The sequence below is a fragment of the Corvus hawaiiensis genome, chromosome Z (genome assembly GCF_020740725.1).
Source record: "Corvus hawaiiensis isolate bCorHaw1 chromosome Z, bCorHaw1.pri.cur, whole genome shotgun sequence".
NCBI lineage: Eukaryota > Metazoa > Chordata > Aves > Passeriformes > Corvidae > Corvus > Corvus hawaiiensis.
This window is the reverse complement of record NC_063255.1, coordinates 35,690,644-35,717,088: the sequence shown is the minus strand read 5'-3', so window position 1 is coordinate 35,717,088 and position 26,445 is coordinate 35,690,644. Positions and strand designations below refer to the sequence as shown.

Below are 26,445 nucleotides of genomic sequence, written 5' to 3'. Positions count from 1 at the left end.
ATAAATTCTGAGGAAACAAATTCCCAGTTTTAGGCCAGAAATCAGTATTTTCTGTTTCTGCATGATAAACATGTCATCAAGCAGTCCTTGGGAAACTAATGCTTGTGCTTAAAGAAGAGAATTTATGTTCAGAGGGATACTTCAAGAGATCCTTTATTTTTTTAGATTCACATTCCTGTTCTTTTACTACCACGTGCTTTTTCTGTAGGCAAAGATTACATGAAGATAAAGTGTTATTAAAAAAAAAATTACAAGACAGATTAAAATCCTTGTTTTTCAGATTATTGTGGGTAGGTCACTGGAAATAGTATTCAACTTCCAAGAGCAATAGGAAAGAGCTACCTTGGATGCTGAGCTATCCCAAATACAGAATTCAAGAGCTGCCCTAGGCATGTTCTAAGACCCTTTTCTGCCTGAGTGGGTACTCCCAGATACTGAACCCAGGTTGTGACAGTGACAGTACTGCAGTTAAAACCAAGCAAGAAAGGAAATCCCCCAAGTTCATCTTCTCCTACCAGTTAAACATACTGTCACAATCAAAAATATTGCTCAGTTTGTTTCTCATTTCTTCTTGGGCTCATAGGACTGAATGAGTCATTCAAAGTTACTCAGAGATGCCTATGGCAACTAATGGCAATGTGAAAGTACCTGCATGTCTAAATTAACAGGCCTGTGTGCTTTAAAAAAAAACTATCCTAGGCATCCAGCAACACTTTCAGAGTCAGACATCTCCAAAAGCAAGCCCAGTACCCCTTCATACACATAAACTGCGTAACACAGGGAAGGTGCAACCCTGAACATGACCTTTTAGTGATAACTAAAGAACAGGTAAATACAGAGTATGTTCCCAAGTGAAGTAAGTCCTTTCCTAGTAAGTTTCCTGAGTGTTTTGGTCTTGGAACAAAAGAATGTAATAAATCAAACTTATAATTCAATCCTTATTAACATTTTTCAGTATGCACTAAGTCCCTAGTATTCTTGCAGTACGTTTATTTGTTTTGCTAACAAAGACACCTGTAACAGAGTCACCACGAATCCACCACAGCCCCCCTTGCTGTGGGGATGCCCCTCTGGTTTCAACATACGTACCTGCCACCCTTCGGAGCCTCCAGAACACCCCGCAGCTGGGAAGCTGTCAGAGACACGTCCTTTCTGAAAAGGGGTAAGAAACAGGTTTTGACATCAGTACCACATAATCCTGAATGGCAGGTTCTGATATGGGAATTATAATATATCCTCCCTCAAAAGTTTGGCTTTTCCAGATTACCAGGGCAGAGCATTCCTGACAAAAACCAGAACTGCTACATTTGCATCCAATGAGCCAAGATCCTGACGTTGCACTTAACACAAAAGATATTAAGCAGACCTGATAAAAAGCAGACATATCAGCCCTTTTAAAATTCAATTTGTTTCTCCTATCCCAAGCTGGCTGATACATACTCAGTACAAAATTATTCAGCACTTGCATTACAGTAGCAATTACTGATACTGGAAGAGTCTGGGACCCCTCACATGCTGGTACAGGATGTACTAAAGAAAGGTTAGACACCAGCCAGCCCCACACACAACTACCGTTACTAAATTCATACAGAGCAGTTCCAACACTCTCCTGCATTATTAAAGAACTGTATGATGCACAAGCTTAGGAAAGAGGATCTGGACACGGACAACAAAACCTGGCATGCTCGTATTTATTTTGCTGTAATCACAGGAGAAGAATGGGCCACTCTGAAGCCATCACAACTAGGCGCAACAACACATTTATCCCAAGACTATTCCAGGTAACATGCTTCTAATATGCAGACCCATAACACTGTTACATCAGACTATATTCAGCATACGTATTTCCTAGTGTTCATCCAAGCACTTTTAGAATGGTCTGAGCCATGTGAAGGGACAGTGTTTTTTAAATGCAAGTCATTGTGGGTCTGAAGTAGATTTTACTGAAGTCAACAGTAAGGAGGTTCCCAAAGATGCAAGTGGTTAAGATGGTGCACCTGACAAAAAAATCTTCACTGCACTTCTGAAGACTTCATTCTTGATCCAGAAGATTGTAATGATTCACAAGACAGAGGCCCGAGAAGAAAAAGGCCAGAGAAAATTTTAAGAAACAGCTCAATACTGCAGGTCTCTAAGGAAAGGGAGAGCCTGATACAGGGTCTTTTCCAGAGATCTTCAACAGTCCATGTTTTGTGGCTACCAATATGGTAAAAGGCATCAAACAGCTACATCAAACCCACTTTTGCTTACAAAACAGTATTTTCAGTATCTTTTGGGTCTTTTGGGCTATAAAGAGGGCAATCCAGTCTGATTCTCCCCACAATCTTTTTTCAACAAGATACACCACAAAAATCCATCACCCACCTATGTTATTACCAACTGGCTACTTTTCACAAACGGTAGCAGAATATAACTGACTTATTTTTGGTATAAAAAGATCCCATCCACTTTTCATTCTGTTGAAAACAAACCAGAGCAGGCAAACTGTAAATCATCCAATCAGTTATGAAGCTCTCCACAAACCAATTTACACCAGATCATCTCTATGGCTGTAGCTACTCAATATTTAAGTGAGCACGTAAAATTTACAAAAAATTCCTGCTTGCCACAAGAGGACATCAATCAACATAGCCAGTCAGTATGACTACAGGAGTTTTCAGATCCCAGTATGCCTCCTTATAGTTTACTGCTCACACAGCAAACTATAATCATCTACTTTAGCTGTAAGTACCTCAAGGGAAAAAGAAAATTCTCTTTTGCCTCTCTTGAGAAAGAGCTTCCAGCAGCCTATAGCTTGTACAAGCACTTTTCATTGTAACAAAGCACTTGCATCTAAATGAATTGCTACAGTAGGTGTGAAACTCCTCTGAGAAGTCTAGCAGCAAATTAGCTAACCTATATACTGTCCTGGCTTACTTTAAACAGCCTTACATGGAGGTTTTCAAGTCTCCACAAATAGCTCCAGGTTTCTGAACTGTGATCTGAGGTCACTGGGGACTGAAAGACAGGTAGGCAGATGGCTGGAGGTCAGGCCAGCTCTCAGCCAGCCTCTGGATCTCCACAGAGAGGGAATGATGCAGATCAACTGCTGGACTTCCAAGCTGCGGCACCTCAGCTCAAGAACTCTGCTCCCAAGAGTAGTCCATCCCTCCTCAGTGTGGTCCTTGGGAAGCGGTCACTAACCACCAGTGTTTCTTGCAGAGAAGCCCACAGACATGGGGCTGGATGTGAGAGGGTGGCTGGGCTAAGGTGAAGAAGGGTGGTTTGTAAGTAGGGCCTCATTCCTCTCCTTTGTTCACACTGCCATTGGCTGCTTGTGAGGACACCATTTGTAGCCATGCTGCACACATGAGTAACTACTCCCTGCTTGCCAGAAGCTATGACATAATTAAGCCCTTTAACCCAACTTGAATATGAAATTAAACATCCATGTAAGCACTGCAGGTTGGCAGACATCCTTCAGGTCCTCTTGTTTGACCCAAACCTCACAGGTGATCCTTTACAGCAGGCACCGCAGGAGCTCCTTAACAAACCTTAGACCCTGTCAGGTTTTAAGAGTACTTAAGTCTAAACTTACCGGGAAAAAAAACCCCGAAACTGTTTCTTCTGGCAACAATTACTTAAAGCTTGAGGAGAAGAATTACACCTCGAATAGCTCATTATTTTGACAACTGTGACTAAGTCTTCAAAGATTAAAGAAAACACCTACTGGATTATAACTGAAAGACAGCCTGGAATACATTATGTAGAATGAAAAGATAGTCACCTTAACGAAAATTTTCATCAAAGATCCACAATCCTTCATATATGTGTTTGCATACACTTTATTTATTTGAAGACCTTCTCATCTGTCAAATTCCAAAGCACATTAATGCATTACAAGGTACTTCAGGCTGTCACATCCTACTTGCATTAAAAAAAAAAATCCAAAGAACAACTAACATGTACTACTTTTCTTTCTGCACATCAATTACCATCCAGATCAGTGGCATTTCTTTCATTTTCTGTTCAAGCACACGCCTGCTGTAACCATGTCCTAGTGATTCTAACTGAAAAGAAGAAAGGAAATTTAAGAAAACTAGTTTATAAACAAATTTTCTTTACTCAGAGGTCTCTTAGGGAGCCCATAGAGGCAAATTTTAAGTTTGAGAACATTTCTAGTGTTACAGCATTATACACTAACCTTTGTGAAATACGATTTCCAGATAAATATACCTTGATGATCACAACTAGAGCTGTATTTGCTACCTATATCTCAAGTCAGCCACAATCTACACATACCGGCTTTCTTAGAAAAACTATTTTAAAAGCTTACATGGAAGCCACAATAAAGCCAACATACAGCTATGAATAACTAAGGCTGCACAGACAGCTGCCCACAGACAGTGTCTCTCACTTAGAACTTTCCTGTGAATGCTGTGTGTGGTTTAGAGTTTCAAATGACATGAAAAGGTAGGCTAGACTACAAACTTCAAGAACAGTGCATATTACCATCAATTATATTTAAATAATTGATCTGACATACCAAAGTAACAGTTGCTGACACGGCCATAACTTCCACTGCTCCCACCCACTCTGGATGGGGCTGATTACACCTGCTAACCACCCTGTGCAAGACACCGGGGGTGAAAAATCAAGTAACAAACATGCTACAAGACTTAAAGAGCAAAGCTCAAATGTTTTTTTCCCTTTCCTGCCTGCAAAGTTTACTTTTCATAAAAACATCTTTATTTCACAGACCCATTTACTGGCCTATCAACACCCTTCTACTTTTTCTAAAGATTATAAGAAAGATAAGTACATGAGCTTTAACCTGAAGCAGAGGCCCATCCTAAACCTTGTTCTGAAACAACAGAGTAAAAAAGCTCTGTTAGGTCTCAAAAAGACATCTCAATCTAGCCCAAACTGTGCTGGGGTCCTCAGTTTTAATTCCTGTCACCTTGGCCCTCCTGAGATCTCACAAGCATCTTCAAAAAAGCCAAGAAAAACAGAGACTAAACTGGTGACACAGAAATACAAATGCCTTCTGTATCCAATGGCAAAATACAAATATCAAGATTGGGCCAGCTACTGCCATGATGAGAGTTTCTCCATTTTTAAGGACATTAAGAGAATCTGTAGTTAAGCAACTTCCTTGGTGTAAAAAAAATCCCATCCAGCTTTCATTCTGTTGAAAACAAACCAGAGCAGGCAAACTGTAAATCATCCGATAAGTTATGAAGCGCTCCACAAACCAATTTACACCTTAACTTCCATAAAACTGAACAGGAGCTTTCATGATAGTATCTATGCATCCCAACCCCTCTTCAGGAAAGGATTTGGTTCTGAATCAAATTCCAGTAAAGGTAGAGAAAAAACTGTGTGAGATCAAGAGCCACAGTGCAGGAGAGAAGAAACGAGGATGCACAAATGCATAAAGAAAGTAACAAGTACAAGCACTTTTGCTTCAGATTAATCTTTTTAAGCCACCACTGCAGGAACATGTAAAATTTTTATGTATTCATATAACCTTTGCTTAGGGAAGGAAACAATTCAGAAGCAACACTGGAATATTCTGGTCAATAAAAACATAGTCTTTGAAGAGCAGAGATCACTGTGACCACCTCCATATTCACCAATTTTTTTTACTTCAACAAGGTCAAAATAAAGGAGACAACTACTAAGCCTCTCGTCATAAAATCCCATGTAATTGGCGTCTCCTCCTTCTATCAGAAAAGGAGCAATCCTGGAAATTATTTGCCGGTTAAAACACCTGCACAAGAATTAACAGCAGGTAAGCCTTCAAATCTTACTCTTGGTATTCAACGAAAAGTAACAGGAAACGGAAGTCTAAATTCTGCCTGTATTTTTCGCTGATGTTCTTTATCAGATGTTCTTTAAGCTCTCTAAAAGAAAATCAAGAGTTAAAAAGCCCTAAAAACCCCACAAAACCATGTGTCTTACCCGAAAGACTATCAGCTGCCAATTATGGGGAAACACTTCCTAATATTAGTAAGAGAAGTTACCTACTTCTGTATTCATTCTGACAACACACCAACCCAGGAAAGCTAAAACTAAGGTCAATATGCTGTACTATACCACCTGTTTTCTTAAGAGCTTAGATCAAATATTTTGTCCGTTTCAGAGAACGCCATTTGTTGCTTTTCAACTATACAATACTACAGCATTTCCTGTTTTTATTTTTCTGGATTCTTTACATAAACTGCATTAGCAGTGCTTACAGGTGATAGTTGAATATATTTAAGAGAGTTATCTAAACATAGATTACAAAACACCTAGATTTCACAGTATTTCATATTTAGTATTTTTCAGTGCTGCCTTGGTATTTTTTTCTCTTGCCTTAAGAAACACAATGCCCCTTGACAAAAAAAACCAAAAACAATACCAAAAAAAACCACCAACACCAAAAAAAAACCCACACAGGCAAGGAAAAGACATGAAGAATCTTTAGTGTTCTTTAGAACTGAGTATTTTACCATCCTGATAGTGCAGAAAAACCCAGTTATTCAGTATCAGAGTCTAGTTTTTCAGGCTTTCAAGCCAGTTTTTAACAAAACATGCCAGTTACTGACAGGTCCCAGACTCTGAAGTTTCTTGACTCTCAGAGGAGGCAAATACAACAACAACCTTTTGCCCACAGCAGCAATTTTCAGTACCAAAACATCTTTGGCAAGTTTGCCCACTGAGAACACTCAACTTGGTAAGCTGTATATATCCCTACACACTGTCAATACCATGCACTGCTCAGGGACACAAACAATGAGACAACACAATGCAAAACCAGCTTTAAACTAACTTTAAAAGCACATTCAAAACACTGCCTTCCTTTTTCTTTTTTTCCTAAAGTTATTTGGCATTAAGTGGAACAGAAGGAAAAAGAGGAGTAATTTTCATCTCAGCACATAAAACTACAAGCCAGTACTTCTTCAACTGCCCAGCAAAACGTTTTACACCTTAAAGAGAAGCCTTGGAAGAGGTTACCTGTCCGTCTGAGAAAAAGCTTCTGTGCTGAAAAAACCACGCAACTTCAGTTCGAGGAGCCAGAGAATCAGCTCCCTGGTTGTGTAAGACATAGCACAACTTCCCTGAGGGAGCTGCACAAGGTTGCTGAAGTAGGGAATTTGATCCAAGTTATTCAAAACAGTGGAGAAGTAACGAAAACAAAACTTAACTGTGTTTGGCTATGTAAAAGTCAGAAATTGAACCTTGCAGCAGTATTTACTGTTAAAAAAAATCCCAATTAAAATTCACAGATGGAATTCACCCATTTTTTTGTCAAACCAAAACAAAACTCTTTATGTCCAAAAAAACCCTAAAAAGCTATAAAAAGGGATTTCCTCAAGCACTACAAGTTCTGTAAAGACATCTCTGATTTATGAACAGGTAAAATTTGTTCTACTTCTGAGCATCTCTATCTTACTACCCTGCATCACGCCTGCCTTATCACACATGCCACTTTGAAATTATCTACCCCTCATGTTCAATTGCACAAATCATAATGCAATGAGAATGTCAATCGAACTGGTTAGAATGATACTTCATAGCATGATAAAAACATGCCCATTCAATAGTAAGACAACCAGAATGGACCACAGGAAATTCATACATTCTTGAATCCTCCTGTACCACACTCCCAGTTACATTTGGGATGAAGAACTACAACAACCAAATGCCAAACAGGTCAGTTTTGGATGCAGAGAGGGCATGGAAGCATCAACCCTCCCAGTGCTTCACCTGTCACTCCACAGAGCTGCTTCTACTGCCCAACACACACAACCAGCTTTGCATTTGACATGAATCATGCTGCCTGAACAGTAAAATCTGCAATTCTTCCTCCATCTGGCATTACACACATTTAAGGTGGTGCAGTAAAGCCCTCTTTCAAAACACTTTTTCCTCAAGTAATTGTATTTCTATGGCAGTTAGCTGAAGAGTCACCATCAAATGCTGTCAATTCTCTTTCCAAAGCTCCAAGCTGAAGCCAGTGCCTCTATGCATGTGCTGTTTGTTTTGTAAGCTGTTTTCTCAGAACAAGTTTCACCACTCGTGTTTCCATACGACAGAGACAGGGGTGTTAAGACTTACACAGAACATCAATTCCTTTTTTCCTGTCACCCAGCTGTGGGATAAAGTCATACAGGGAATCTTCTCAAAGCAAACCCAGTCTTGGCTTCTGAACTTATTTCCACTGAAAACCTGATACAGAATAAAGAATTAACCACAACAACAAAACATACTAAAAGTGGTAATTTCCCTCAGGTCTGCTTACCCTTCCATTAATAAAAATAACAGAAACATCTTTTTTTCTACCTTCCATACCCGTTCTTTGATACCTGACTTTCAGACAACAAATGTAAAATTCTATTTTCAGATACCACATCAACAGCACAAAGAAGCAACGCAGTTTTCAAGTTTTCGTTGCACTGACACAAGTAGAGTTTGACATTCTCAGTTCTCATGCCTAGTCTACCACCAGGTAACTATTTTTTTCCTCTTCCTCCTGCAGTATACCACTTGCAGTATGAGGTAACTCACTCTTGTTAATACAGCACATTTAGGCTCTATAGGTCCTAGACACCAGCTGATAAATTACATGAACATCTGAGTTTTAAGACACTCATCATAAATTTAGCAGTGTACCAGGGTAAATGGCTTAAAACAATCATTCCCTGGTTCCCCAAACAGGGCTGGGAAATACAAGCAAGATAACTGCTTTTCTTCCTTACAGTTTCAAGATGTCCAGCCTGCTTACTTACGCTGTCCTGCCTCTGGCCACTCCTGTCCTCTGGTCTCCATCCATCCCTAATTCCCAGCCCAGACCTATTCCAGAGGTCAACTGATCAACTTCCAAAGGCTAAAAATGTAGTCTGGGGAGGTGCTGGATCAAGGGAGTTTAAATTCACCCACAGTGCCCCTTTCAGCAGCCATGCTAGCCTGTGGCAGTTGAAATGTAAGTGGAACACCACAGGAGACATTAAGTCTGGGCCTTCCTTGGGCAGGGGAAAAAAGAAAATGGGAATGGCAAATAAGTGTTAAGACTCACTCCAAGTCCTCCTTGCCTCATCTCAGGGCCAATATAAGAAAAAGTGAGGAAGAGATAAGCCATCCTGGCCCATAAAAGAAAACGCTGAAGGACTGAGGGCTGTATATTATTAGGCCTGTGACACATGTAATGCAGCTCTCCCCTCTAATGCTGCACAGCAGCCACCAGGTATGGACCTTTCTGCAGGATTGCTTGCCAAAAAAAGATGTTGAAAAGACAGAAGTCCACCCAAGGGTAATACCACTTCCCCAAAGAATAAATACTGCTCTTCTGCTGCAATACCATTAGAAAAACAATTTACTTTATTCTGCCAGTGATAAGCAACAACAATTCCTTCTCATCAGCTAAACCCTGGCCACAAGCACGTTAACCCTTAAATTTCCTTGCATATTTAAGAAACTCCACTGTCTCTGAAGGACTGGCAAAGATCACATATCATGGTAAAACCGCATGTCCCAGCCAACCTCACTCAAAAACGGACATACAAAGTTTAGGGTCAAAATTCAGAATTCACCACACACTGCAAAGGTCATTTTAAATAGCTGAGATCTTGACAAGAGATTATCTCCAAAAGCAAAATACAACTCATTATTTTCCTGCCAAGCATGACAGAAATGCAGTAAAATAGCCTTGAAATTTAAGAAATCATCATTTCACCTTAACAGATACACTTAATGCAGGCAGCTTCAGCAGCAAGCATTTTAAAAGGTTTGGGATTTCGCTGTGTTTAAGGTTCTGCTAGGTCAGAACTGAATTATCCTTTTTTACTGTGTTAAAACCTTTACATCAACCCTTGCATTTTTTATGCTGAAAAGTAACAGAACCATACTTCTGAAATAAGCTGCTAGTGCTTTCCACAGACAGCACAGACATGGGCTTTTACAAATCATCCTTAGATTATTTTACCGTTGCTCACTAACAACCTTTGCTGTTTTTTGAACTATGTGCAGGGAATCTGCACTCTTCTGTAAGATATACAAAGAAATTATAGATACCAGCAAATACAAAAATGTTTGCACAGAAAAGAATTTGTTAAACATAAGCAGAATTCAGTTAGCAACAACTCAGCAATGACTGACTCTAGAGTTTGGAAAAAAAAAAAAAAAACCCCAACCAAAACCAAAACCCTCTGACTCTGGGGTATCTTCCAGAGATGCAGTGATTCATCATGTGCTGTTACATCTATTCTATGAGATTATAGAGCATCGATCTTAACTGTTCCTGCCTCAATACAACCCTTGTGTTGATATTAACAGTGCAAAGGTCATTCTGACCTTTACCTAGTAACTGGGTATCAGGTTTTGCCCATATTACTGCTTTCCGTACGTCCAAAAACACAGGTGCAGATCTTTCAGTACAAGTGCTTCAGGTTTCACATGAAATTATGTGTGAGCATGTCAGGGACAGGATTAATAGAAGCTTTGCTCGCAGAACATTCTCATGAGCATTACTGGGATTTTAACTCCTACAAAGCCGAAAAAGAGCTTTTTCTTATGCCAAATGAAATGCTGCAGAGAGAGTAATTATTACACTCGACGATTAACTTTCAAAACCTTGTTTGCACTATCATTACAGATATTTTAACAGGAGAAATAGGAGATACATACACCACAGAGGTTCTGCCTCAAACTTTGTTGACAAAGCACATAATTACTGCAAGTTTCTAGCCTTTGAAAGCTGAACTTGAGGGGTTTTAGTATTACAGAAAAGCAGAACTGGAAAATTACATGAAGGCATTAGAGGCAAGATGAGATTTATGTGTTTCCTCCAAGGTTTAGTGCTCAACAGAGAAACACATCTTTCCTTGGCAAAGCTGACCTCCAAATGCCACAGCAACCACCATTCATGTCTTATCTCAAACCACAGATTCCCACCCCAAAACACTTACAGCTTTCACATTTCAAATGCCAGAGTGGAAAAATTAGGTTAAGCTCAGCCAAACGCAAAAATTAATCTCAGACAAGAGAGATTATGTTAGAGAATTCAGTGGAAATTAATGTGACTTGTGAACCAGATCCTGCATAGGTGTTCAAGCCATTAGCTGCTTCCCTGTATCCCTTTATATCCTTCTGAGGTCGTCACATTACCAGAAAATATGCAAAGAAGAACATCCTTGAGACTGCTATATCCTCTTTCCTTGCTGCACAACACAGAACACGTAGAGACAGGAGTCAAGAAGATAACCTTCACTGTCTATATTCCAAGTGTCATTCTACACTGCAAAATATCCTTCTCTTCTAAAGTGCACTTAATAGAGCAAGAAACAAACAAAAGCCCCCATACAGCCTATAAAATAAATGGGCCCTGTCTACAAAACAAAACGAAAAATCATCTTTCTACATTAATTCAAATCAATTAAACTTTTAAGTGGAAAGTTCTTTGTGGATGTATTAATTTTCTAAATTTAAATTTCAATTGTTATGCAGCTCATTTGCTAAAAGTCTGGTGTTTTGTTTTGGGTCTGTTGGTTTTGGTTTTTTTGTTTTTTTGGGTTTTGTTTTTGTTTTTTTTTTTTTTTTTTAATAAGGGCAGATTTATTACAGTAAACAAATCAATGACTCTTACTAAGCATTGGTTTCCTTCTCACTCTTCCTTGACACTTCCCCCAATTTTCTCTAATTGGAATATTAGCTTTAAACTACTGCAAGAGTTTGTAACAAAACAAAACAATGTCCCATTATTAAAATGTGAGCCCAGCTAGATAATGTTATTTATTTGTGGAGTTGCTTCTGATACAGTTTTCTTTCCAGATAACTATTATCTACACTTCTTTTAATCCAGAAATTTTTTTTTTTCAGAAATTGAAAACCACTGACCTTCAAGTTCCCTATACAATGTGCAGACTTGCAGTTAGAATTTAAATCTACTAACAATCAGCTTGCTATTCTTAAGTAGCCTTTGCAGATCTATTAGAAGTCATTCAAGGTAACCACAAATATACATAATACAAACTGAAATCAGCACTCCAGATTAACATCCATATATTAGCTGCTTTCCTACTGCTCCTCTACAATTTAAGACAGAATGACAGATTTCATTATTTTTGTTGCTAAGAATCCTGTCTCCCGTTGGACTGTTTGCTAGCGAGCTTCATTTAAGCTTCCTTATTCTTAAAGGCTGCAGACATATTTCTGCTTGGTAAAACACTGTCTTTAAAAACAGATTTGTTGTTCAATGACACATGAGAAACTGCGCTACTGTTCACAGGCAGTGGTCTAAGCTGCTCACCAGCAAGGTCAGCCAACTGCACACCTCGAGACACAACACAAGCTGCTCCTTTATTGATCACAAAACTCATCTGATTTCCCTGTGAGAAACCCTAAAACTAATAGTCACTCTGCAGAAAAATTAAAGGTACTGGAGTATCTGTGCTCAAATAGCTTCTCTATCTTTCTAATACAATGGACATTATGAACTTTACCATTAGCTCTTTTGAGCTACGGCACTTTAGAAGTATCTGAATAAGTTAAAGTTTTTAGAATCCTAACATGCTTTGAAAGGCTGGTGGCATATCCAACATTTGAGTGACAGAAAATGGTTATGCAATTTCACAACAGCTGACCCCTCCCTCAAGACTGCTAGCAAACACTTGTCATGCTGTGTCACCTTAGATGATGTTAAATGGCATCACCCCTCAGTAGCAAAAAAAGCCCTTGCTTACTTTTGTGTTAGAATGAAACAAAGAACTTAAAATGTTAACACTTGAAAGTACTGCTCAAAATGAACCTTCTGCAAGAAAATGACAAACTTATGAAAAACTAAAGAGTTATGTTTATTTCATATATGTTTCAGCAGTGATACAAAAATTTCTTTTTGCAGACATTCACCTAAGTTCTCCAAATTACTTGAGATGCACAGGGAACAAAAGATGCATCTCCTGCTGTTTCTCAAGAGTATGAAAACTGGTTGCTTCATTCTACCTACTACAGGATTTTTTGCAAGATTTCCTACAGGACTCCTTCCCATCTAACAAGAGAGGCTTCATAGGACACTTCCTGAGAAAACATGTTCTGAAAACAATGTGGTCAGCTCCTGACCAAGATGAGCTGCTGACTAGCAATTGCTCACACCACTCCTTGGGTGATGGGTCTTTTTTCACCCAAGGCCCAGAACTTGTCATTGGCATTTATCTTCTCTCCAGTGCTCTGGTACATTCCCAGCTATCAGAGACATGCATTATGTTTAAGCTTCTCTGATACATGACAGTGCAGTTGCCAGTTCCGTGTCTGACAAAGAGTGCAAAAGCCTGGGATCAACTGTTTCACCTCCAAAGGACGCGGTAACTGCAAAAACAGAAAGTGACCACGCCTGGGAAAGCAGCTACTCAGCAAAGCACTCCACCAGCTCCTGTGGCACACAAAGGCTGCCAGGAAACCTACTGAAGTGTCACAATGGACTCAATGAAAGCCTCTTCTTGCTAGGGCACTTGAACAACAGTTCAAAAAAGCAAAATTTTACTAATCAGAAAGACTTGAAGACTTCAGCAGCTCCAACAGAAAGAGGGTGAGAAGCCTGCCTACTGAGGATTTTCATGTGGCTTGTAAACGGTACAATTTGGATAATTCAGTGAAAGTTTGCACCACTTTCAGCTTACACATCTCAATGCTTATGTCACTTAGCAAGCAATTCTCTCCTAAGCCACTTCATAAGGTTTCAGGGGGAAAACAAAGTTTAATAAACATTATTTATCAGTCCCTTTAACAGTCTGAGGAGCTGGCAGCATAGCCTGTGAGCACCTCCCATCACCTGCCATCCACCTCCATGAGGCTCTCCCAGCCACTCACCACACTCCTTCCTTCACACCTATCTCGACACCTACCAGAGCTACCTCACTGTAGCAGCCACTCCTTTGCCACCACAGGACTCTTCCAACTGCACCCAACGACCCAAGCCTGCCACAGAGTAGTACAACCACACCTTCAGTACTTACATGCAAACTTAGAAAACACCCATCAGCAAAAACAACCTCATGTATATGAATGCAGAGAGGTTTGAAAAAAGTGCCTATTCTCTCAGCAGCACTCTATCTGGTCTTCTAGCAACTAAACCCTGTGCCCTGAATAAACCCATCTCCATGAGCTGCTGGTAAGTGAGAGACGCAGGTGCAAGCAAAGACCCCATGCCAGCCCCTCTACTCTCTTCCATGCTGCCGGAAGAGGCCAGCTGGACTTCTCTCTCCCATTGCTGTGCAGGGTCCTGTTTCATAATTTTGACTCCAGGATGACTGACAAATTTTCAGACCAACAAGCAACAAGAAGCACTCTCTCAGACAGCAAAGCACATAGCCTGTTCTTGGGATATCAACAGCAAAGATGCACAATTTCAAGGAATAAATATGCTGTCATTTGGATTGCCTCACTGAGAAAGTACTAAACAACCTAAAACCGAATATTTTTCAGGTGAAATGCTCATCCAATAGGAAGTCTGTAGTCCTCCAATCCTTGCCCTGCCAGCTTGAAATTGAGACAAATAAGATTACAAGATATTAAAGCAATCTATGCAAACAGATAAAGCAAACACTTCAGTGTGTTACTGCAGCACACTGGAAGACTTAACCAAAACACAAATACCGTTTCTCAAAGGAAGAGGTCTTCATAGCTGCAGAGTACCATGGAAGAACATGGAGTTGTTTCTGCTGCTAGTTTGCCAAATTTAAACAGAAAATAGCAAATAAAAATGCTTAGAGAATATAAAATATTGTCAAACCCCATTTCAATAATGTCAATTATATGTCAATGTCTGTAGTCCAAAAGATTAAACTCTATTGGATCAGAAAGGATGACATGTCACTTTCAGAAGGCTGTCTGTGACAATTATATCCATGCGACTGCAGAAGGCTGATCACCAGCAGAGGGAGGATAAAGCAAGTCTACAGGCCTGAAAGTCAAGTTACTAGTCCATTCTGCAGACAATACTATAGTCAGGCCAGGGTTTACACAGCATTCAGGCTCTTGATCTACACAGTGGATAATGCTGCCCATCAACCAGGACTTGAGGAAGCTAGTGGAACAATGACTCGCTTTTTTGTACCTGAAACAGAAACAACCACCACTGATGAGCAGGATTTGCATTAAGCACTAAAGAGAACAATACAAGAACAGAACAGGCACAGCTTGTTTGGGCTGTAACATGCCATGTGGTACAGCAGAGATAAAAACTAAAAACAAAAATAAAATTAAAAAAATCAGACAGCTGTTTCAGCGGAAAGCTATCTTGTGAATAAGACAAAGAATAAATTTTTAACCAGGACACTCTACAGTCCCATCATCGTAAAGATCTCAGTCAAGAGAAGCAGCAGCACAGGAGTTCAGGGAAGGGGGCAAAAGGACAAGCAACGGGCAATTGCAGTTACTCAATTAAGCACAACCTGAAGCTATGACTTAAGGCTGCATCCTTGGAGTACTGGCCTTCCTCCCACCCTGCTCCTGGGCCACTTTCTGCAGCAGCTCAGAGTAGTGTGAAGCTGTTCACACCTAGGAGCTGCAACACTGACAACTAGATCAGAGTTGAAGGAGCGAGTACTGGAACACCAGACTCATTTTCCTTTGCTGTGTATTAGGAAAAATCTGGAAACACGGCAGACTCTGACTAAGAATTATTTGCACTCCAGTCTTAGCAGACATTTTATCTTCTTAACATACGGGTCATTATTACATCGCCAGTTTCAAGGAAGCTGATAATCTACTCCACCAGCACACAAAAACACTACCAAACTAGCAAAAATGTTTTCACATGTTGTGTATTATATGGTCCAAACCAAGGCTGACCAGACACACAAGAGGCATCTGATCTGCAATAGGTCTGCACACACCCTTTCCTTTGCTTCTGCTTATAGAGGGTCTGTGGTTGACAGAAGCTAAACAGAGCAAGAGCAAAAGCAGAGAATTTCCATGTGCCGAAAGATTAAACCTAGACTGCAAAGTGACAATCATTTCTGCCTTTATGAGGAAAATGCCATGGTTAGAACAAGCTGAGTGAATTTAGTTAAATCATAACCACATTAAGCCATTCATCTCTGTGCAGAATATCCCAGGCTTTGCAGCTAACATTTCTCTACGTGAATGGGTAGAAACATTTGCTCACATAAGCTGGTTAAATGTGATTCAGCCCAGATGTCCGAATGGCTTAGCAGTCTTTGTTGTGAGATGTTTGCAAAACATCAATAAGGAATGACAGACACAAATACATGACTGAGTTCCTGTACAGAGGACGTGCAAGGCCTGGCGTTTAACAAGACTACTCTTCATAGCACATACTGCTAATGCTCACTGATGTACCAGAACTACGGTTATACAACATTCAGTTCGTGTTCAAATGAAAGGTGAAAATGGATACAATCCAGAATCTAAAACACCTGACCATTAGTGTCCCCACACACTCATGCAGAGTGCTGCACCTGTCAGCAACAAGGAGGCAGAGAGACAAAAGAGGTAAGAAAAATGCTGCCAATCTTGGAAAATACCTGATACACACTATGGGATGAGGCGAAATGCTCCACTTACAGCCATGACTGTTTTAATAAATGTGTACCAGCATAAGTCCAAAAGCTTTGCCTTACAGACAGTGGGAGGGATGAGTTAGCTAGGCCCAGAACTGCATTTACAGTGGATCTGCTCAGATACTTCTAACACAACAGTAGCACTGTCCAGCTCTCTTAGTACCACATACAGCTCTGGAAAACACACACATAAAAGACAGCATTTTAAAACGAAGTATCATAGACATACAAAGCTTAACAGGAGAATCCAGGGTGCGAGTAACTCAGGGAGAAACTTCGAACAAGGCCAATAACATGCCAGTAATTCATCCTCCCAAACACAAGGTCATTTTCTACCCTCATTGTGGAATGTATTGATTCTAATTAAACACAGAATTTCCTCCAGCAATATGATGTCTGGCTCAGCCAGTTTCCACAACGCATGTGTACATTACAAATTTACCCTTAAAAAGCAACCTGGGTAAATACCACAAACTTGATCTATTATGCAAATATGTGTAAACATTCACATACAAACTTCCACACCACTGCTACACTGAGGTATTTGGTTCAGTGTGGTGAAACAACCTGACGTACAAGCACCTTCATAAATAAAGGCATCCCCCTGACTCAATCTCAAACAACAAATTAATCCCAATACTACTGTCCCAGATTATCTGCTAGGGGCATTTTAACAGAATACAGAGCTGAAACCAACAAAAAAGCTTGATTAGAGCCCAAGTCTTCCCTGGAACACACCATATACCAACAGACAAGCCTTAACACACAAGTTAAAATGTACCAGCAGCAGACGCACTAGTTCTCCTCCACTACTTAAAACAAGCTAAAATCTAATTTGTAATAAAGAGGCATTTCACAGACCAAAAAATAGATATGCAGTAATAAATACCAATAAATTTAGCATTAAAGCAGGACACTGTCTTCCCAGACACCAGTTTATTGCCTTCAAATTTAATTTTTAAGACAACAAATTAAAGGAAACACTCAACTCTGAAAGGGCCTAACAGCCCTTCAAATTTCTCCTCCTTAAAGCTATCCCCATATTTGAAGCTCAACAGACATTCTTTTGCTTGTAAAATTCAGATACTGAGTTCAGATATTGTAATTTGAGAGTATTTGCATTGACCCACACTTTAGAAGTTCTTTCTTTAACACTGGGGCTAGAAGGATTGGGAGAAAATTGAGCATCAAGTACCTAATTACAGCTCAGGTGCAAGCAAAGCAAAAATTTGCTCACACTGAACACACTAAACTTTAATCAACACAAAATACTGAAACCCTGAGCAACCATGTTCTTGATACACTTCTGCCAGAAGTCTTTATATTCTAAAGGAAGAAAATTACCTTTCGGGCATCATTCTCCTTCAAAAGTCCTTTATAGCTCCATGTTGTTACATTTAGTTATAAATGTAGTTTTCCAGTGTGTTCTCCAGAAAGGAAAGCAAAAAAAAGCGGAACAAAGGACTTTGTGGCAAAGAATAGAATTCTGGGGTCGAAGAGCAAAAAATCAACTAACAGAGATTCTCCTGTCCAATATCAAAAACATGCAGAGGAAGTTTACTGATGAAACATTCAGTCTTTTGTTATAATTAGTACCTATCATTTCACTGAACAGAGGCACCACTCTCCTGCATCTGTATTTTGAAGGTACATGGACCAACTGTTTTCCACTGAATTGTACCAATAATCTTTCTACCTGCCACACACTTAGGATGGCAATGTACAAGCAGTTACTCTAACCAATTTTGTTCCAAAAGAAGCAACTGCTCTCCTTGTTCCTAAAAAGAATTTAATGAAGCCATCTGCTCACAGTTCAGTCTATTCTAAAAACATCCTGCATTCTTTATGCTCTCTTTTACAGTTCACAGTCTGGCTAGCTTCCCAAGGCTACAACCTTTGCAAAAAGCAAAGCAAGAAGCAGAAAAAAAATTCCTGAAAATATTTTGTTCATATTTACATTAAAATACTTTAGTGTCTGCATATATCATATGCAGATATCACATTACTGACAACATTTTTGGCAATATTCGTATTTTGAAGAAAGGCAATAGACTAGTAAATTGGAATGCAAATTGAATCTTGGAATGCTTGTTTTTAAATATTTGAATAGATTATTTGGTAATGTAAGCAATGTCCAATCGAAGAAGCTAACTAATAGAAAATTTAAAAAGTGTTACAGCCTCATATGAGCATAGCCAAGAAATTAAGAACTTCTGTTCGTTTAAACTCTGTCCAACCCATCTGTAAAACAGCAACCAGGAAATACAGATTTAAAATAACTGATGCAGGGTCTACAGGAAAGAGCCATGTTTAACTGTCACACACCTGTGACAGCTGGTTTCAGCTGTCAGGATGTTGCCTATCCATGCAGGATATACAGGACAAGAGTACTGGAAGTGGCACACCTAGGCAAGAATGAACCTAAGGTAGGTCTCCTACATTAAGTTACTGCTTTTACACATAGCACAGATACGGAACATGTATTGACTTTCAATACTCCAAACTTAGAGGCACATTTCTCAAATTTCCCCTCTGGCAGCAGTTTAAAACATGATTTTTCATTATTAACTTCTGATGCATCTGGCAGTATAAATAAGCATTAAGTATGGTTTTCCAGCTGAAAAATACTCCCTTTACCCACAAGTTCAAAACCTGTTTCATTGTGCATCCAACACAACTCTGAAATTAATAGTGCTGCAAATCCAACCAGAAACAGAAAATACATTCATCATGGTACCAAGCACAATGGAGCCTTCAATTTTGCCTGGCTCTTCTAGATCACTTTCAAACTCAATTAATGGTTATGCTAAATTACAAACAAAACACTGTGAACAACAACAACAACAAAAAATACCGAAAGCCTGTAAATGGCACAATAAAAACACCTAACTTAGTTTGCAGGGAAACAGAGCCTTCAGACACCAAGAGCAATAGCCTGAATATACAACATGCATGTTTTGGGTTTCACTGTTTCCACAGCAAGACTTTCTGGAAGGCTGGGGACAAGAGAGGGAGAAGAATCTCTTTCAGATGTTTTTATTACAGTTTCCAAAAAGCATGGTTACTCCATGGAACTCACATTTAACATACTAAGACTGCATGCCCAAAATTTCAGTAATCATCTGGTGCCTGAGAGAGTCGGCAGTAGCACCGGACAGGCAAAAATCAGACCAAAACTGCTGTTATAAAAATATATATAAAAAATCTGCAAAATTCCACACCAAAACCTGGGTGTGAACATTTGCTCTGTTCTCACAGCACCAAGTGTCAAAATTCCATGCTCACAGTTCAGAACATATTGTCAAAGAGCTGCTTCTTCAAAGAGCCAAGCCTGTTGTAGCATGAAGAAAAAAAAAAAAAAATCTCAATTTACAGTTTTTTCGCCCAGATTTCTCTGTAATAAAACCAGAACTGCGCCTTCCAAACTTGGCCTTTTCATGACCATAGAGCAAGGAAAGCAAGGCTGTAATTTTGGAGTTTTATACATGGAGAAAAAGAAGTAGAACTGCAATATACTGCAATAATTAAGTAATTTTTTTCCCAGTGCTGAGATTCTTCAAAAGCAATCACGTGCCTACTGTCACAGCCACGGCTAACTCATCTGAAATAATATGTGGCTGACAAGAGACAGCTCCCAAAATAGGCCAAAGCTTTCAAAGGGCCTCCATAAGGCCAGAATTAAACTTCTCATAGAAGCCAGTTCTCCTGTTGCAAATGGCGCCATTTCCTCATTCTGCATGTGGTGACTGAAACATAAAATTCATGAAAATCGAATCAGAAAGCACCAAGACAATGCTACAAGTGTTGAAAACACACAGCATCTCCTGTTCTAAGAAGAAAAACCAGTCCATAATTCAAAGGAAAATGGGGTAAGTAGGGTGTTTGCTATACTCACTGATTTAAAACACACAAATATACCTGTCCTCCTCTGCTCTGGCCTGAGAATTTGAGCCATAACAGCAAAAATCTTACTAACTGAACTGCATCAGCCTCACTCTCTGTGCCATAAAAGGCGGCACATCTGCAGAGTGATGGCAAGATGGGCCTTACTGTGAATGAACCCAGCAAGCTGTGCCCTCCATCCCTACACAGCCCTGGTCTCAGGCCAGAAAACAGGCAGCCAACAACACATCTCATCACTGTGCAAAGGGGAAGTGAAAGATCTTCCCATCAAGGGTGGCATGGGAGCCTGCACCTGGCTGTCAGTGGCTACTTAGCAATTACTGCTCAAACAGCACCACCATCCAGCTCCTTCTCACATTCAGTGAAAATTCCCAGCATCATCCCCCACTGCACACTGAACCAGCCTAGGCCATATGGAGAGAAGACTGGCATTCCCTATCAACACAGCCAAAAGAGAAACAGTGCTCTCCCAAACACCACTTTCTTAACCAGGGATTCTAGCTGGAAGAACTACGGCAGGGATCCATACTTCTGCTTGTTTCAGCACTTCTCAGACCTGACCAGTTCTGAAGAATATACTTCTGGGATATATAGAAACAAGTCAGGCAAAAATGTATTTTCCAGGTTTTTGCTAGAGTCACATCTGCACATACACCTTTTTTTCCTCCCCCTTGTTGTCTGGTGTTACTTACCAAGGATTAAAGAGACTGTAAACTATCAAGTGCTTGAAATCTGCTCCATCAGAAAAGCCCCGAAATTCACTTGTTTGAAGAGTATCAGGCAAGAGATGGAAGATAATTTGAATAAAAATTAGCAGTGCATTAATGGAGATAGAGAGATTTGCCAGCAACAAACACAGTCTTCTCTCCACCTACACCAACCAGGAACAGAATATCATCACCCAAGGGACGAGAAAAACAGGACCAGGCACACAAGCAGAAAACTTCAGACTTTATACAATCACCAGACTGACAGTGCCTGAAATGACACTTCAACAGCAGTAAATATGTAACATATGTATTAGTACGAGAGATGCAGAAAGCTACACATGCATAGGTTTCTTCCCCTTATTTTTACAGAGAAATGAAAACACTAAATTTGAAGTTTCAAAAGACTTACCCAGACGAAAAAGTAGGCCACTTGCTTTGATGGGGAGAAACGAAGGTGTGACTTTTCAGCCAGATCAGCTTCTAAATGCAGCTCAGTGTAGAGCCAGAAAAGTTTTAGTACTAATGCAAGGAAACAAGTAAAAGCTCACTTAACTGCACATTTTCAGGAAGAATATGCTCTCTTTCACAGTGCAGAACTACGGTTTTGGAAAGTGTTAAGGTTTTGACTGAAATTCTGCCAACCAGAGAAAACACATTGGAAGCTACCAGACCAGCTGCTGCCATGGAACAAAGCATCTTGAATGTGTTCCTCACAAATTTGGGTTTCCACTGATCCACCCGTCTCTTCAATTTTTAATTGCATGTGGGTATCTTTTGAATCTCTTTTATGTAATTTTCCTTCGGGCAGCTGCACCAGAGACTTGATAAACTATGAAGCATGTCTCTTCAGCTCACAGCACACACAGGGTTAATGCTCTTGCTAACCAAGTGAGGAAACACTGCAGAATACCATCCTATTTTATTTGAAGTCTGTGTTAACTTGTGTTTGAGCTACAGTGGAGGTGGTGAGAAGCATACAGAGAGGCTGGACCTCTGAGGCTCTGAAAAGTCTGTGCTGATACTAGAGGACTGAATAAACATAAGTGCAAGTGCACAAGCTGTGTTGCTGTCACACACACACAGGAGAACACTTCAGAAACACCAACCTGAGCGTCACTGAAACACATAGCCACAGACGGCTACAGGATTCTGATCTACAACAGCATTAAGAACGGGTCAAAGCTTGTAACGCAGGTGCACTAAAAAGTGGAAGATCTGGAGTTCAGAATAACAGGACTCAATGCAGATCCCACCGCCTTTGCTCTCTTCCCATCCTAGAGCTTGTCTCAGTCCATTTAAGCAGACAGATAACATGGGCTTCAGCTGCCTGCAAAGCCTCTCTCTACAGAAGCGTATGGGGGATGCCAAGCCTACACTACTCCATTCTCACTCCAGCCAAAACATGAGCTGCTCCCAGAAGATAAATAAATAAATAAATAAATAGCTGAATGACAGCAGTCCCACAGCTCTCTTCTGTTCTCATGCTGACGAAACCTAGCAGACTGTGGCAGGGACATAATGATTTAGCATTATGAGAATATAATGATGTGTCACAAATGGTCAGCAGCAGGACCTGAAAACGAACACTGAGGAAGAACAGAAAGAGAGAGGTCACCTACGCTGAAGCCGGTTTATTTACTTTTGTCTTCCAACTTCAGTGACTGCAGAACACCAAAAGCCATTTTGAGTGCTGTGAGATAGAGCAGATAAATGCCTGAGAACAAGTGTAATTTGTACCACAAGCTGGTTTCACAACTTGGGATAGCACAAAGAAAGTATGAACAAGCAATGTTAGCATGTTTAAAATTTGCTTGCCACATGTTGGAGACTGAAAGTGTACCATAAAGGATCACTAAGAAAACTAAGGCACTGGGTATGGCAAACACAAACCAAGTGCACTTACAGTTTTAATGCAAAGTCTCAGCCCTCAGCCTGATGCAACTTCAGGCAGCAAACAAAGGCTCCAAGAACAAAAAACCAACCTGAAAGACACAGTTCTGTGTAGAAACAACATGAAGTAAACTAATTTGACATAAACTGATATTTAACCAAATTCTGCCATCTCACTCTATGAAAGTTAGACTGGTATTCTCATCCAAAGATTCTAAATGCAAAACTGCTAGAGAAGCAGGTAGTGGAATGAGCAATTAATGGCTACCCCCCTCCAGATCAATGAACAGTGACAGACTGAACATGACACACGGTATAGTCACGACAGCTGCAGCAGACAGAAAACGCTTTGTACAAAAGCTGTAATCAGGAAAGTTTAGAACTGCCAAACAAAAAGTTAACATACAACTAAGACTTTCACACACAGGCACTTCATTAACCTTTGCTTTTCATGCTATGCACCCTTGAGTAATGGGTATGTGAAACTTTGTTTTAAAAGGTTTGTCTACCTTACTGTAAATGTAATGGGGTCCCAAAGACAAAGCGTTGCAATTACTAAAACAGTTTAGGTGGGTACTGCCATCTTGAGAAACAGAACTAGGTCTGTGATTAAAGCCCTGCCTAAGCATGATGGCATCCACTTGTTTCCCTGGCAGAAGAACTGGATATTAATCCTGTCACTCTCAGAAGTAGAGCTTCAAAACAGATAAATCATAATTCACAGCTACTGGCACAAGTCTAACTTTTCTGCCAATGAATGAGTTTTAGATGCTGAAACTCATACACCAGTCTGAAAGGTTTTCAAGGCAGACAATTACATATTCCTGTAGCTTAGTGTATCACTGAGCAATGGGCCTCCTAGCACAGCTCAGACAAACAAACTGTACTAACAGACTGTCCATTAATTAAAGCTGACGCTTCCTTGCCTATCAGGCAACAGCATTCAGGAGCCATCACATAACGAAACCATTGTTAGTCAGTCTTTTACATATTCAACTGGAGAACAAAAGGTGACTGTTGTACAGTCAACAAGGGCTTGAACTTCTGCAGGTAGCTCCATTTCTCATCAACAAACACAACAGTGAAAAGAGATTTTGCACGGAAAGAAGAGGTGAAAACTCTTAGCAAAAATAGAAAGTTTCCCTGAAGTTTCCTCTTACAGTTTTTCACTGAACAGCACCTTTTCATAACAGCCATCAAATTTTAAGTTCAACATCATACCACTTAACTACTGCCATCAGCTAGCAAAGACAGTACAAAACCCCTCCCCAGGAAGGACAGTTTCTCTTCCTTCCAGCCTCCTAGGTCACTATATTTAGTGCTCTTTTGCAACTTTTAAAACCTATGAAAAAAATACAACATTTTGACACTCAGGTATGAGACAAACATCTAAAAAAGAAGAAAAATCAGATATTCACTTCTTCCAAAACATTTGTAACATGACAATTATTCTTCAGTAAAAATAGGACACAAGAAATTGAAAACACTTACCATGAGAAAAAGGTAAAGAGAAAACTCCTTTCATAAAGGAATCTACAAAGGATTTTGAGTTTCTGTTGGTGTTTCATGAACATATACAACATATTTAAGAATAAAAATCAATCATATCAATGTTGTTTCTAAATTGTAATGTTTTATCAACCACACTAACTACAAGCAGCAATCGCAGGTGGCACAAAGTGAGGACCAACTGAGAAGAGGTGAATAAATATTTTCATCCTAATTTTCATGAGAAGAGAAAATTGATGAAAGAACATCCAAAGCTTCAGAAACAAGTAAAGAAAGAAATCCCAGAATAAAATGAAATAGCAGGCTGACACAAGTAAAGGGCCTGTAATGGTAGTGATTTATTCTATCACAGCCTGTTAGTGTCAGGTTATGTAACAAACCCACATGATTTAGGAATTCATGTAGGGAGAAAATGTTTTTCAATTAGCAATATGGATCTGAGTTGGCTGATGTCAAGTGCCTGTAAGTGATAATCTCGTGAAAAAGACAAATGAACACTTTAAACAAAGTCTTAAAATTCATTTATTTTTATGACCCTAAGTTTATTAAGACATGCCTTAATGCTATCTTCAAAATCAACCAAAAGAAATTAGAGACCAGATATAAGCTGTTCTCCCAACTACCAACATTTCTCTTTTCAAGTATCTCCGCTTCCAAGCTAGGATACAGATGAAACAATGTGTGAAGTCGAAACACAAAGGTAGGTAACACACAGCTGTGAATTAGAGTAGGTGAAGGCTGTAAGAAATGAAATAAACTCACAAAGAACAATTATTATATGACAAACATTTACAGAAGGGAAGATATGGATGGAAAAAAACCACACAGCTAACAAAGTCAAAGCTGTCACTGAAAATTTTTGCCCTTCTGTATAACAGAGGCTGCTAAACCCCTCCACAGGTCAACTGAAGAGAAAATCTGCTCTTAGAAAAGCAATTCCCAACATACAGCCTCCCTGCAGAGGTAGAATCCATAACCACTTTTCCTTTATGGAAGCGTGCTTTATTACTTCTCTGAAATACCTGCCTCCGGTTTCCAAATATTGGGGTCCTACATATGTTACCCTAAGGAGTCAGCTAAATTTTTCTTCCCCATCATTTGTAATTATCCATTTATACCCATTATTTTTTCTTTGAGAAATCACAAAGGTAGTGCTTCTTGAATTTATCCCACTGTAAATATTTTTTAGCACTTTTCAACCCTCCATGACTCAGGTAATACCCTCTACTCCTTCACAGGCAAACAAGATAATGGAAGAAGACTACACCAAGCTTTTGTGAGCTTCACTAAACTAATACTCATTACAAGCATCACAGATTAAAAACATACATAGCATCAGTTCACAATGGCTAAGTTATTACTGATGCCTTGGAGTGGCTACCTCAAAACAGAGCCTAGACAAGATTAAGAGAATAAAGCAAAATAAAGCTCCAAACTTTCAAATGAATCCTTGCAAGTGTCTTTTAAAACTGTTTTTTGAGACATTCAGACAATGTCTGTCCAAAACCTTGTGTTTTCAAAGCAACCAGGTTCAGAGCCAGAAGTCATGACTGAGACCAACAGCCTCTGGGGGCTGTCAGCACTGGAGTCCTCTGATGTTAATTTAGGTAGCTTGAGTTACTGAAAAGAAAAGCCTACAGCAAGCGTTTACCTTCCAGAATCTCTAAGACACAGATACTCTTTACAACATAAAGGACATAGGTAAAGCCACTTCTTGGAATTTGCTTTGGTTTGAGGTTGTTTTTTTTTCTTTTTAAAACAGTTACTTTTCAGTACACCGAGATCTTTCATTAAGTCATGCAACTTCAGCCAGTTCAGCACAGTTCCTAAAGTTAAGAAGCAAAAAATTAACCCTTAGTGCACTTCTGCATTCTTTTCCACTGTAGTTACAT

At 39.7% G+C, this 26,445-nt stretch overlaps 2 protein-coding genes across 13 annotated transcripts in view; both read right to left on the bottom strand.

Moving 5' to 3' along the window:
- Positions 1-26,445, bottom strand: part of SEMA4D (semaphorin 4D) — a 100,213-nt gene that overhangs the window by 44,692 nt on the left and 29,076 nt on the right. The gene's annotated exons all lie outside the window — the stretch shown is intronic.
- Positions 1,090-26,445, bottom strand: part of LOC125319829 — a 55,452-nt gene continuing 30,096 nt past the window's right edge. For both annotated transcript variants that reach the window (XM_048291446.1, XM_048291447.1), the window contains one exon: positions 1,090-1,152. In XM_048291446.1, coding sequence (XP_048147403.1) covers positions 1,136-1,152 — 17 coding nt within the window. In that variant the 3' untranslated portion in view covers positions 1,090-1,135. The remainder of the gene's footprint in view (positions 1,153-26,445) is intronic.